The sequence below is a fragment of the Aquila chrysaetos genome, chromosome Z, assembly GCF_900496995.4.
Source record: "Aquila chrysaetos chrysaetos chromosome Z, bAquChr1.4, whole genome shotgun sequence".
Classification (NCBI taxonomy): domain Eukaryota; kingdom Metazoa; phylum Chordata; class Aves; order Accipitriformes; family Accipitridae; genus Aquila; species Aquila chrysaetos.
In genome coordinates this window covers 77,763,965-77,778,756 of record NC_044030.1, presented here as the reverse complement: position 1 = coordinate 77,778,756, position 14,792 = coordinate 77,763,965, and the positions used below count along the sequence as shown (strand labels likewise).

Below are 14,792 nucleotides of genomic sequence, written 5' to 3'. Positions count from 1 at the left end.
TCAACCCATTACACATTTCAAACTGAGAGAGAAATTTTGCCTGGAGCAGTTAAACACTTTAATCAGCAACTTTGTGTTCTGGCAGTTTATCTGTAATGTAAATTAATTGAAATTTATCCTTGCAGTGATTCATTTTCCTCTTAATGCTATCATATCATGACATCAACCCAAGCCCAGCCCAAAAGGAGCAGCTGTCTGTGTTGGGAGAATGCAGACCTGCTGGCTTTTTCAAGAAAATGGTTAACATTCCTCCAGGAGCTGCATCCTTGCAGCTTTGTATCTTGAACTAATTCCTAAGTGTACCTTATAGAATAGCACTTCAGAAATAATTGAAAGTCCTTGACTTGTGCCCTTGAGTAGTCCTAAAGTATGGCTCATTTGGGTGTTACATGGTCAAAAGAAACAGAACTGCCAATTTTAAACTGAAATTGAAGTGCAGTTACATGAGTTTTGTTACTGGAGTTACTCCAGTTTTGTTACAGGCCAGGAATTATCTTCAGACAGCAGCTCCTCCAACCCACTGAACTCTTTCTGGCAAGTGTAGCCATTCAACAATCTTCAGATTTGGGTCTGCCATTTGGGTTTATCTGCTGTGCTGAAAGCACAGATGGTTGGGTGAATGCTGGTTTTTTCCTCCTTGTTCCATGCTTGAAGAAGTGCTGCTTTGGGAGGGGGCAAAGCAATCATGGTCTTGGTGCACTAATGGGCTTGTCATTGCTGTGCTAGGATGAAGATGTCTCCACTGAAGCAGGAGAAGGGTTAGATGAATGGGCGGCAGCAAAGACTCTTGTCAAACCCCCAGATCAACTGGAGCTGACTGAAGCTGTGAGTACAACAGTGCCTGTAGTTGTTATGAGATGTGTACAGAACTCCCTAAGCCAAAGCCTACCTCTCATCCGTTTGTTTTGGAGGAAATTCTGCGAGAGCAAAACTCCAGTACCTGCTAAAGTACAGTGTCTGCAGCATAAACTGAAATGGCTTTCAGCAGGAAAATGGGGAGAATGTGCTTTGAAACACAGTTCTAGGCTTAAGACAATGTAACTGCATGGAGTTGATTGAAGAGGGCAATGCGGCTGGGGCTTCACTCAGATAAGGAGGACCTCAGAGCCAACCCTGAGCTTTTCAGGTGCCTGTGTGTGATACACAGGACAGGGAGGTGTCCCACAGTTTTATAGCCATTTCTTCTCAGATTGGTTCAGTAGGATTGCAGTCAGTCACACTTCCAACTGCAGTTATCTCTCTCTTTTCACTGCCTTGTAAACTTTAGCATTGCTCCCTGTCCTCCAAGTAGCTCTCAAAGGGAAGCTATATGTACTTCCCCCCACTCAGGTATTGAAAACAGTTAACAACAGTACTGGTTTTTGTTCGCAGTCGTCGATCCTGCAAGCACTGCTATTGAGCTTATTGTTCTTATTGTTTATTTTTGGACAGTGTATGCTTCAAGACACAGGTTGTCTTTCTTGCCCTATAGAATACAGCTAGCATTTTTCAAGTGCTGCCATAGCTTAGATAAGAATTAACATGACAGCTAAAGAATTCAAGAAAGCCCATTAAAATACTATGGTAGGAAGTGGGATGACTGTTCTGGATTCCACTCTGAGCTAGCTTGGCTCCAAGCATTGCTCTTGTGGAGGCATCAGCTGCACATGAGGTATCTGCAGCAAACTGAACATCATAGAACTGAGCATAAACCTGGTGATTTTTGTATGCTCTATGTTGTATTAATAGTGGAGTTTTATTTACAGTATTACTTTGTTTCCATTCCAAAGGAATTAAAAGAGGAATTTACACGCATCCTGACAGCTAATAATCCCCATGCTCCCCAGAATATCGTCAGATACAGCTTTAAAGTAAGTGTGGCATGACCTGTAAAACCAGGATGAGATTTTTTGCAATTAACAGGTTTTGTGTTTTCCTTTGATTTATAACCAGGTAAATTTCCTTTTAATGTGGCTTCATCTTGTTACATATTTACTGCCAATGGTTCCTAAAGGGCTTTTGCAGAAGGTAAAAGTCTGAAAGCATTGACGTATTAATGCAGAAGTAGGATATGACAATTACTCAACAGGATCTGGCAGTGAACATAATTAAGCGCTGCTAATCTCAGGCGATAACTTTTTCCATTTTGTGGTGGTTAGAGGACACAAGGCAATGCTTTACTCAATCTGTAAGACAGTTATGCCTCAGTACCCTCCCATCAAGATTCAGTTGTTTGAATTATAGGAAAGCTTAGAAATGTGCTTTGTGAAATCACTGGCAAGAGCTCTATTCAGGATGAGTAGGAGTGAGCAAGGGAGGGTGCATCAAAGACTGCCAGGAAACATCCAGGAGTCACACCTTCACATTTGTGTGTGCAGAGCATATGCTGCTTTACCCTGGAGCAGCCTCCTCCTGCTAGCATGTACAGCTAGCAGCAGAGACTGTTGCAGGGGGAGAGTGGAATGATGGCTTTGCCTCCCACTCCTCCTTTGGAAGGGTTACACTCCCTGAAAGAAAGGACACAGGGACAGCTCCTCCAGCTCCAGCACTGGATTATGCCCAATCTTAGGCAGGGAACAGACAACCATGTGAAATATTCCCAAGCCTGTCTCATGTCTGTGCTGCTGTAACTAGTTTTACCATTACATAAGATCACCAGAGAAAGCAAATCAGTCTTGTGGAAGTGTCGTGGCATAACCCCAGTCAGCAACTAAGCACCACGCAGCCGCTCACTCACTCCCCTCACCCCTAGTGGGATGGGGGAGAAAATCGGAAAAAAGAAGAAAAAACCCACAGGTTGAGATAAGAACGGTTTAATAGAACAGAAAAGAAGAAACTAATAATGATAATGATAACACTAATAAAATGAAAACAGCAATAATAAAAGGATTGGAATGTACAAATGATGCGCAGTGCAATTGCTCATCACCCGCTGACCAACACCCAGTTAGTTCCCGAGCGGAGATTCCCCGCCCCCACTTCCCAGTTGCTATACTAGATGTGACATTACATGGTATGGAATACCCTGTTGGCCACTTTGGGTCAGGTGCCCTGGCTGTGTCCTGTGCCAACTTCTTGTGCCCCTCCAGCTTTCTCGCTGGCTGGGCATGAGAAGCTGAAAAGTCCTTGACATTAGTCTAAACACTACTTAGCAACAACTGAAAACATCAGTGTGTTATCAACATTCTTCACATACTGAACTCAAAACATAGCACCGTACCAGCTACTAGGAAGACAGTTAACTCTATCCCAGCTGAAACTAGGACAGGAAGCAAATAAGGTCACTTTCTCTTCTATGTGGAATTGAGGTTTTCCGTATTTATGGGATAGAAACAGGGGATTAATGATCCATATCTTCAAATCCTCCACAGTGACTGAAGTGGGCTCAATGCTATGCTGTCATTGGTACAGAAAGCAGTCATGTTTTTAAGAAGAAACTATTGAAGCATCTGTGGTCTGCAGTGGCTTCTGACTGGTTTCAGGTGCAGCTCAAAATTTAAATACACAGTTTGAGCCTAGGTGCATGCCTGCACTGTATGGTGGTCCACAAGCAAGTGCCAATCAAGCTAGCATCAAGTAACAGAATTAGTACAGTGCTTATAACCTGGGCATGGTGCTAAGAGCCTGTACTGTCTCCAGATCAGAGCTGCTCTCTATGTATGGTGCTGGTCTTGTGTAGGTATAACAACTCATTCAGGGATCTCAGCGCAACAGGAGATGAGAGTCTCTTAGGGAGTGCTGTGTAGTAGAGGTCCGCTAGAACTATATTTAAACTCACTTGCTGTGGTAGTGTTGGAGAACTACAGGTTTCATGTTCTTGCTTCTTTTCATTGTATTTTTAATTTATGGCTCTCAGTGTCCTGAGATATAAATACCTGCTAGAAGAAGTTCAGTGTAAATATGCCAATAACAAACCTATATTTATCAGTATGGATCTTCTTAGCTTTAGCAATTTAGGCTACATGGTTTAAACGTTCTTTTTTTCCACCCTGATTTTGTTGGTTTTTTCCTTTTTGTAGAAGCGAGCATACAAGCCAATAAGCTATGTGGATCAAATGGCCATTCACTTCTCCTTGAATGGAAACATGATACTGAAAGATTCAGATGAAGGCAGACGGCAGAAGATCAGATTAAGTACTGCAGTGGGTACGTTTATTATCTTGAAACCACAATCATTTTCAGCTAGGCACTTACTCAACATGAGGCAATGATCATACTTCATAACCATAGAGTTGAACACCTCCTATTTTGACTTGCATTCTTTTCAGGAAACAAAAAGAGAAAAACTGATCAGCCAGATATTTGCCACAGTGTAGAAAACGGTGCACACTTTTTGAGCCATGTGAACACTAACACTGAAATTTTCAGAGCTGTTTAGTGTCTTTAAACATCTTCCACTACCATCAATAGGACATTCATGTCTAAACTTCTTAGCCTGCTTTCAAAGTTTCAGCCATGATTTAAAGTATTAAAGCAGAAATGTTTGGAGGCTGGGTGATCGTTCAGGAAACTATCATATACTTCACCAATTCTTACACTCTTACCAGCACATGTACTTCTGGACAATGTGAGATACAAGATATCGAGCTAGCTGGACCTTTGATCTGAGTTACTACCACCATTCTTAAGGTTTTCAGTCAAAAAGACACCTTAATCAGAGGCTGAAAAGCTCTGTTGTTAGTAAAGAGTTCTAGGTTTGAATTTTCAGCAGGGAGAGATGTACTGCCTAGTGATTTTCTCATATATGTGCTGTTTGTGAAAGAAGTTGTATCACAAAGAGTGTCCTTTCAAGGTGGTAAGTGCCAGGCACAATAACACTGGATAAGCTCCTGAGAATAGTTCTTACTTGCAGCTTCCGAGGGTCAGTGCCTCTTTTATTTCACACTTAACAAAATGTGCATGGTGATTTGAAGTAGGAGAAAGTGCTGAATGGGATCTTCAATGCCATGAAAGCATGGATTGTTCTTGTTGGCAGTGCTTTTTGTAGATTCCTAACCAGCTAGTTTCAAGCAGCTTGGTGCTAGCATGACTACACACTCAAGGCTGTGATTGGAATGTAGACATCCATGATTCACTAACAAGACTATTATATTCATTTTTATCCATATGAACAAGAACAAACCATGTTATAGCTCCTATGTGTCTTGAAAACATTATTCATGGTTGTACATAATTGCAGCCATTTTTGGAGGGCAGAAGGGTCCAGAGCTGAAGGTATACCCAGAAACAAAGCTACTCAGATCAGAAATGGATTTCAGAAGTTTGATTTGAGTTCAAATCAGATTTTTTATTTCAGTCCAGCCAGAATTACTGCAGTTTCATTCTAGTAATTGGCTGCTTTTGTGGCTTTGAGCAAACAATCACTGTCCAAATTGGGGATTAGTTACTGTGTTGTCTAATGAGATAGCATCAGAAAAGGATGCATCTGTATATTAATGCTTCAGAAGACAGACAGATCTGCAGAATATGGGATACTATGTCCTATTACCCTAGGCTTATTCACTTACCCTTTCTATTATCAGAAAAGGCTTCTGTTGAGACTTCTGCAGGAACATCTGAAGAGGCAGAGATTAAAGATGAAGAAAGCACAGGAGATACTCAGGTAATTGTCCATAGGCAGCTGAGAGCATCCATTTTATTTTTAATATTAGATTTGAAATTCCTTTATTATAAAATGGGCTTGCTGAGAAGCTTCTGGGATTGATTCTTTTATGCCTGAGATGTCTTTGCTGTAGGTGAGATCCTGCAGATTCTACTGCACAGCTGGGGTCCTCCTACCATTTTTTGGTTTGGAGAAGCTATGTAGGGGGATGAGGTCTCTCACACCAGATCTATCTTTATCCAGATATTATATCAAGACACAGTGTAATTTGCTGGGGTCTGGAATCTTCCTGGACAGCATGTCCATTCCTGAAAGAGAAATTGGTGAAAAACAAAATGTGGAGGGGTGAAAGCAGCAGGCATAACTACATGAAATAAGCAGTGGCCTGATTTAAAGGCCGTTGGCTGATCAGGAAAGGAGTATGCTGAGAGAAGTTTGTTCTTATCCACACAGTGTCAGACCCTGGAATCTAGTTCAGACAAGTTTCAGATAAAGCTCACTGCCTAGCAAGGAAATGAAAACACAGGGTAGTAGGACTCTTAACACAGTCTTCTGATCCCTGAGTCCTTTTCATCAAAGTCAGTTGTGCTATATTATCATCTCACTCATGTCAAGCTTTGTTTTAAAGTAACTTTACTTCCTGGTTTCCCATATTCCCGTTTAGATACTGTTCCAGAAAGTCCTTGCTCTGATTGCTGGAAATCTCCTAATTTCCATCTTAAATATTGAATCTTCAATTACAGTCTCCTTTACTAGGCAGCAGAAATCCAAGTGTCCAAGAAGAAGTGCTTCTGAAGAAGGAGAGAGATGTCTGGTTCTCTCTGGGTGGAGTCACTGCTCTATTTTCTTGCAGGCTGCTGGAGAGGAAGAGACAGAGGAGTCAGGAACAGCAGAAGTAGCTGAGGCAGCAGAGGCAGAAGAGCCTCCTCCCCCTAGAGTGAAGGAGCAGAAGCTTGCAAACCAGTTCAACTTCATTGAGAGAGCTTCAGGGACGCTCAACAACCCTATGCGGGTATGCTGCCATTTCCTTCAGTGACTTGGAGGATGTTTCCTTTGGGAGGGCATGTGGATCATCTGTGTTTGTGTCATATCCTATGATCCCTGTAGATACTATTAGGAGAAAAAAACAGTGTTTTACTATGGTAAAACATTTGGGATGATGAAAATGGAGACAGAAAAATTCTTGCCTCATGGACTCTTGGACAGCCTACAAGAATTTTTGGTGCTACTGTAAATCTTTAAACCTCTACTTGGATATGACATTTTTCATGTCTATTTTCTCATCTGAAAAAGTATAGAGCAAGGGTTAGGGTAGTAGCTGAGGGCTTGGAATCCATGAATTCGATTTCCTTTTGCCACAGAGTTCCTCTATGGCCTTATACTTTAATTCTTACCCACGGAACAGCGATATAAGTGCCCGCCCCTATAGTAAAAGAATAAAGGTATTTATGCTTGTATTAAGCACAGGTACTGCAGTAGCAGACCCATGTAAGTATGACAAATCTTTACTGCTTCTACATGGTACATCTCCCTCCCACTCTGTGCATACACTTTCCAGTCAGTACAGACCCAAGACCTTATGTTCCTTCCCTAAGCTTTTCCCTGAGCCTGCAGCTATTCCCAGTGAGTGTGTCTTCACAGGGTCTTCTGACTGAGCAATACTGGTGATGTTGGCCCCCAGCTGAGTGCTCAAAAAGGAGCTTTCTGAATCAGAGAAACAAGTTTCAGAAAATTCTCTTGTTTTCCTTGCTGCCCTAGTATCAGAGTATATATAGCTCATCCAGAGACCCTGCGGGCCTTGCAGCGATTACACCTAAAGTGAGATGCCTTTACATCTGATGGGCTTGGACAGATCTAAGAGTTACTGTGTTGCTGGAGGTACTATCTCCTAGAAGGTATACCATCTCTGCCCACTAGTAGAGATGCAGAATCTCAGGAGAGTTTTTCCGACAGTGGGGTGCTTGCTGCCATGTCTGAGCGAAGATTCTGCATCTTTCAAAAATCCCTGCAGAGGCCACAGAATTTGTTGTTTCTCTGTACCCAGATCTGCATATTCTCTCCCCATTGATTTTACTGGGAGAGGCATGTGTGCCTCTGTGTGATTCTGCCTTTGATAGCAGAATATAGACCTTAAATAGTCGTGAACTACTGCTGTGTGCTGCACAGGATGTGCAGTTTCCGCATCTGAGACTGCTTCATTTCAGAGGTCAGTGAAATGCTACAGGCAGCTTCTTAAAAATGTCCTGACACAACAGTTTTTTGAATGAAAAAGCTGTTCCATGAAATGAAAGTTTCACAGAAATGAATTTATTTATTTCAGAATGTTGATGTAAGGGTGATAAAAATATTATTTCAGTAACATCAGATGAATTGTTTATAGGTTATCATTCTGTTCAACTCTTTTGTTTTGACTGCTGTACCCAAGTGGTTTTTTAATATATAGGTCAAAACTTTTCAGATTTGGTAGGATACCATAACTAATACCATAATCGGTAGCAGAATGTTTCAAATGGTAGAGGTGAAACAAACCATTCCAACTCCTTCAAAATGAAATACTGAAATTAAATTTTTTAAGTATGCCAGCAAAAATCAGAAGGTTCTTTTGTCCAGAAGAAAATCTATCTGTAGTTGCATGATCACCGATAATGTTTGTGCAGTGCTCTAGGAGTCATTTGGATGTTGAATTAATCTTAGATCAATATTATTCTAACTACCTGCTATGAGAAGGCTGTTTCCACAGCTGGACTATGTCACTGCAAAGAGTTTCAATGCAAAGATGACACTTCTTTATGCTTTTTCTTTATTCAGGAAAGAGCATGTCAATCGGAGCCTATACCTTGTAAAAATTTCTCAACCACTGCTTACCAGGTATATCCTTTTTACTTTTAAAGTTTTTTTAGAGTATATTTAGGAAACTGAGATATGAGAAAGAAAAAATAAAATTGCTATGTTTGTGTGCCTTGCAGTGGAACGAAATCCCATACTGTGGCCTTGATCTCTGGTTTAAATCTGAGAGCAAACTAGTGTGGCCCTCTTTTCTACCTTAATGGGTGAACTTGCTAATGGTTTATATTTCTAAAGTCAAGTGTCTTGGTTAGCTGCTTTTAATTGATCTATTGCTTGCCAGCCACCCTGGCCAGTCTGCTTTAGAGAGTCTTAAATGACTGGAAATGAGGAAAACACAGTGTGAGAATGGTTCTGGACTCAGCAAGAGGTAAGCTGCAGCTTGCAGGCACTGACTCCTCTGGGCACAGGTCTCTCTTTGGGGTGGGGACTGTCCTGTTGCTGAAGACCTTCCATCACTGTGTGGTGGGTGACCTGGTTATTTAGGAGGAGCTGTGATCCAGTATTCAGTACCTGGTCAGCTGCAGGACACCTCCATCAGCTGATCCCCTCAGAGGCAGATTCAATGGGTTCTAAAAATGCAGGAAGAAAATAACAAAAAAGCACTTAGGACACATCTGCATGCTAGCTCCACTTTGAGCACTGTGTTTAAAGAGTGGAGACCTCTGAAGATTTCGTACAGCTGGGAATTCGCACGGTTTCATGGAGTTTTGGGGAGTGTTGTTAAGAATCTGATATGTGCAACACTGTGTTTTTTACTTTGTCTAAGTTTAGCTGTATGCGAAGGCAGGTTTCTAAAGCCTGAAGCTGAACACAGTGAGAACTACAGCATAAGGAATGTGGAAGGCCCACTCTAAGCCTGTTGTAATAGGCTTAGCTCTGTTTTATGTAGTGGGAATGTGCCTATAGTATTTCCTCCATCTCTCAAAAATATAAAAAAAAAAATATTTTGCATGACATTTTACACATGAAAAACTGTAACCCAGTCTATTCCTGAACTTGAAATTACAGAGTAATTGGCCTGAGATCTTCCCTCCTTCCAGCTGGAGTTTCCTTTCATTTCTTCTGACAGTGAGATGACCTGAGAATTAGAGAGAACAGAGCTATTTAAGATAATCAGGCGGTTGCCAAAACTTTGCATGAAATGTTTTCATTTTATTCTGTTGAAAATTTGAGTGGATATAAAATAATATTTTTAATGTAAGCTCTTTTTATCCTCAACTCTTTTTCCTTCTTATTCTTCCTTATGCTCACGATTTCCTATTTCAGTTTTCTGTTTTGCTCCTTCTACTCTTCTCATCACATCTTCTTTGTCCTTTCCCTGACGCTTGGAACATCTTTCCATCTCATTTCCACCTGCAAATTTACAACACAGTGCAGGTTTTTTGCTACAGATTTCTGCTACCTTTCTTTATTCCAGTGTTCTAGTCTATATTTTGTGTTTGAATCATACTCCCTCTCCTAAGCTGATGTGTCAGAATTAGATTGGCTTTTATTTTGTCCTGAAAGTAATGTACCTGCTTCAGATACAGTACTAGCACTCCAATACTAATGAATAATTCTTAAGTAGAAAAATTACTTTTGGATCTACCCAAGTAAGACAGTCATGGCATGTGGCATAGCAGAAGATGTAAAACTGCTCTCAGTTTCCATTTGATCATATGCTGCAGAGTTGGAGTCCAAGATTTAAATTGTGTTAAGCAGCTAAAATTTAATTTTCTAACACCACATGAGAAATGTCATAAAACAGATGTTTAATGCATGTTTCCCATTAAACACTGGTAAATTAGCCAAACAGAAAATCCTACAAAAAAGATATAGAGTCAAAGCACCAAGAAGAATGTTGGGGGAAGGAAATTGTTAAGAATGCAATAATGTGTTCTTAAAAAGGAAGACATGCCCCATCAAGCTTTAAAAATCCTGGGCTTCTATCCTTTACTTTTTGTGCAACAAGCTAGCTGTCTTCAGCTGATTCCAGTGGCAGTGTTACTGTTGTGAGGACTGTCATATTTTCGTGATGATGTAGATAGATGGCTGTTTTCTGGAGTATAATCAGGTCCTGATAAATCCTGCCTCTGTCTGTTTCTCAGTGGGAGATCTATGATGCCTATGTGGAGGAGCTTCAGAAAATTGAAAGGTCAAAAGAGAAAGAAAAATCAAAAGCTCAGATAGCAAAGAGAGAAGAGGAGAAGAAGAAGGGAAGAAAGTTAACCTCTCTGGAGTCACAGGTATGTTTCAAAATGCTGGAAGAAGCCTGCTCAGAGTGGTGGTGGATGCATCCATCATACAAGTTAGGTGAAATTTAGGAAGTCATGCTGGCTGTGTAGCTAGTTGTCTCAGCTGACAAGTAACAACCCTAAGAAATGCGAAAATTAGTTTTTGCTAGGAACGGTATTTCCAAAACAGGATTTCCATTTTGCTGTGCTTTTTATGGGAATACAAAACAGTGTGAAGCTATAATCTTGTCTTCAAACCTGATTTCCAGGTGAGATTTTTGGCTTTCTTTTTTGTGCATTACCATGTTTATGTCTCTTTTTTGATTAGCATGTGAGGGATAAAAGAATGAAGTAAGTAGAAACGCTGTGTGACTTTTCAAAAAATTCTAAGTGGTGCAGAGGTTTTTGGTACAATGTTGCAATCTGAAAGGCAAAGAAATTTAGGATTCTTTCAAAATGTTACTAAAGCACTCTAGCGAAACACATTTCACTATTTTTTATTTTAATGATGTTGTACAATTATAATTTATATATGTTCTACTTATATACATATAAATGGTATATAACATAATTTATATAAAAGTTAATAATAGTTAATTGAAATCAAAACCTACATACTTAAAATTGAATAATGATTCTGGGAGGCTTGACCTAATTTGCTGGGGGATCTTTGATGCATCATTTATTCCTTTAGTTGGAAAGTGACAGAATTGTCTCTCTCCAGTGTTTGAAAGTGTTACGCCAGGGTCAGTAATTACACAGCATGGTGATACCTTAGTCATGCTGATGTGATCATTCCAAGAGGAGGTCAGCCACTCTGAGTCCTATGGAGTACCGGAGTGAATGGCAAGGGCTAGTGAACTGTAGTAGCCTCCATTAGTCTAGCTTCTCAGAGTAGCAGGTATCATAACTCCTGCCAAACTCCCAGCTGGTCTTGTGATCTTTCTGTAAGGGTGATACTGACTCCTAATCCAGGCTCCTCTCTCAGGAGTAGCCTATGAGTGCCTTGCAGGGATGCCACAGTCCATTCCCCTAAAGTGACAGTACCCCGTCTTAAGAATGTGATCCCAGCACTGAGAATATGACATGGCAACCCTGAAAGATTTTCTTCTTGTTCCAGAATGTTTTCAGGGAGTTCAGGAACTTTCTGTTAGGGTTTAACAGAGCTGGTTCTATACAGAATTGTGGGTGGTTCTTTCCCCCCTAGTCTAAGTTAAACGACTTAGAAGGCAAACTGAAATATTTCTATAATGACTGGAGCAAAATGTACTGAGAACTATAATACAGAGACATGGAAGTCAATTCTTAGCTTGCCCCTAGAACAGGTATAGATATATGTCCTGGTTTCGTCTGGGATAGAGTTAATTTTCTTCCTAGTAGCTGGTATAGTGTTGTGTTTTGGGTTTAGTATGAGAATAATGTTGATAACACACTGACATTTTTAGTTGTTGCTAAGTAGTGTTTATACTAAATCAAGGATTTTTCAGCTTCTCATGCCCAGCCAGTAAGAAAGCTGGAGGGGCACAAGAAGTTGGGAGGGGACATAGCCAGGGCAGCTGACCCAAACTGGCCATGATGTCATGTCCAGTATATAAACTGGGGGGAGTTGGCAGGCAGGGGTGGATCGCTGTTCAGGGACTAGCTGAGCATTGGTCAGCGAGTGGTAAGCAATTGCATTGTGCATCACTTGTCTTTCTTGGGTTATATTTCACTCTCTTTTTGTTATCATCCTTTTCAATAATAATAATAATAATAATAATAATAATAATAATAATAATAATAATAATAATAATAATAATATCAACAACAACAACAACAACAACAACAACAGTAATAAATTATTAAACTGTTCTTATCTCAACCCATGAGTTTTACTTGTTTTCAATTCTCTTTCCCATCCCACTGAGGGGTTGCCGGGAGGACTGAGTGGGTGGCTGTGTGGTGCTTAGTTGCTTGCTGGGGTTAAACCATGACAATATATTGACATAACTAAGATACATCTATGTAATAGAAGCTGGCTTCTGAAACTGGCTTTAGCACTTTCATACCATATGGCTGATTCAACTGTAGAGGATTTGGCTGGTTTAGCTACTCCAGCAGCACTGTGCCATCAAAAGCGTTATAGTATAAACAGACCAGGAACATGTTCTGATAGGCTTCTTCCTGTGAACTGTGCCATTGAAATTCACAGTCCTTTCAAAAACTAATAAAACTTTCACCTGAGTATGTTTTGGAGAATTAAGCCTAAAGTCAATGGTATAATTATGGGCTTAAAGGGTGGACTGCTAAAGGCTGATAATGAAACTGAAATAAAAATTCTACCAGTGAAACCATATTGTAAAAAACCTGCTGTGTCCTCTACTAACAATGGTAGGAAGTTGAAATCCAGGCAGCCATGATCCTTCCCTTTGGTGCTTTGCCTTTCACTCTTAGCATTTTCCAGGGGGCTTGCAGGGAAGCCAGAAAATCAATACACTGAAAAAGCGGAAAGGAAAGCTTCTTTATGCATAGCCAGTGTCCCAAATTGAGGCCCTCTGTGACGCTGGCAGACCAGCTAGAAGTGTATGAAAAACCTGCTGAATTTTCTAGTCATTAACTAGAAAAAGGCAACCTGAAGTAATCCAAGGGTAAGATCAGACTGACAACAGGCATTACATCTTGTCATGTGTAGGTCTATGGAAATTAAAGTTTGATGGCATCAGAATCTGTACGTCCGGTCTCAAGTCAGCAAATGGAGAAGTGGGGTTTTTGGAGCTTCCAACTCACAGGTTGCATGCTTTGGACCACACATGGTAATTGAAACAGAGCTTTTTCAGCTAAATACTTTCTGAGGACATACTGCATTTGATCATTGCTGAAGGGGAACCGTGGAACATCAGCCAGGACATGTGGCTGATCCAGATTAAGGATGCAATGGCTAGAAGCAGTAATTGATTTTCACCATTGTTTCTGTCAGGATAGGTACTAGGAAGAAAAAGACTGTGATAGCTATTGAGATAGCACTGGATTCAACCCAAAGGGAAGAAGTTGAGAAAATGAGTGGATATTACCAGGGGTGGGTCTCTGATGGAAGCTCTTGCTATGGTAGGAGGTTGTGAAAGAGAAGATCCAAGAACTAGAGCCACAGCTGGACATGATGGTAGGGGTCGGATGAGGACTTGAAGACTTAATGGATGAAAAGAAAGAGAAAACAGTACTGGTACTGAATAAGAGGTCAAGAGAACAGATGGCTGGGAGAGGAAGAACATGATCCATGGAAGAATGTGGCCAAAGGCAGAGAAGAGAAGAGAAGAGAAGAGAAGAGAAGAGAAGAGAAGAGAAGAGAAGAGAAGAGAAGAGAGCCTTGACAGTGGAGTTGAAGCTCCTCACTAGGGGAAAAGAAGTAAAATGAAGCCATGCACCACACCAAAGAGTGAGGAGAAGAAGCAAGGAAGACGTGGTTTGGCAAAGCAGAAGAGAGAGGCAACCAACGGAAAAAGGAATGGAGATAACCAGGGATTCCAGCAGAAGGAAGGATGAGAATGATATAAAGAAGAATATGAGTGAATAGAAGTTGGAATGACAGAAAGTATTTGACTGGAGTGTGTAATGAGGGACTCTTGGAAAACTCTCAATACGTTCATCACTCAAATGGATCTAGAGAGAAGAGCATGTGCTGCATCCGAGAGCAGTGATACCACATTTGAAACTTTTCCTTTTCCAGTTTTCAATAAAGGCAGCAAACAGAACATGGAGAACACAGAATACCAAAGAGCAATGATATGAAATTTTCTGAGGTGAAAGTAGTTGGAAGCAGAGAGAACTAGGCAGAAGTGTTGCATCTGCTTGTCCTGTTCTTACTGTTCCTGAGCCATCTGCTTATGGCTCTGATTACAGAGAGGATCCTGGCCCAGAGATACTCTTGGTCTGATCCAGTACAACCCTCCTCATATTGTTGTGTGAGCATAGAAATGACAGTATCTGAGGTAGAAGCAAAATGCAAAGAGCTTAATGCAATGAAGTTGATGCAAGCTAGCTCCTCTCACCCTGAGATGACAAGGCATGAAATCACAAGTCTGGTAGTAAGGATTTTTAATGAATCTATCTAAAGAGGGGTGGAGCTATGTAATTGGAGTATAACAAGGATATATTATATGTAAGAGGAGTAAAAA

At 40.7% G+C, this 14,792-nt stretch overlaps 1 protein-coding gene across 2 annotated transcripts in view; it reads left to right on the top strand.

Moving 5' to 3' along the window:
• The window catches only part of DNAI1 (dynein axonemal intermediate chain 1), a 148,786-nt gene that overhangs the window by 13,127 nt on the left and 120,867 nt on the right, over window positions 1-14,792 (top strand). For both annotated transcript variants that reach the window (XM_030005694.2, XM_030005693.2), the window contains exons 3-9: window positions 727-825; window positions 1,770-1,850; window positions 3,999-4,125; window positions 5,502-5,581; window positions 6,435-6,593; window positions 8,390-8,449; window positions 10,516-10,653. In XM_030005694.2, coding sequence (XP_029861554.1) covers window positions 727-825; window positions 1,770-1,850; window positions 3,999-4,125; window positions 5,502-5,581; window positions 6,435-6,593; window positions 8,390-8,449; window positions 10,516-10,653 — 744 coding nt within the window. The remainder of the gene's footprint in view (window positions 1-726; window positions 826-1,769; window positions 1,851-3,998; window positions 4,126-5,501; window positions 5,582-6,434; window positions 6,594-8,389; window positions 8,450-10,515; window positions 10,654-14,792) is intronic.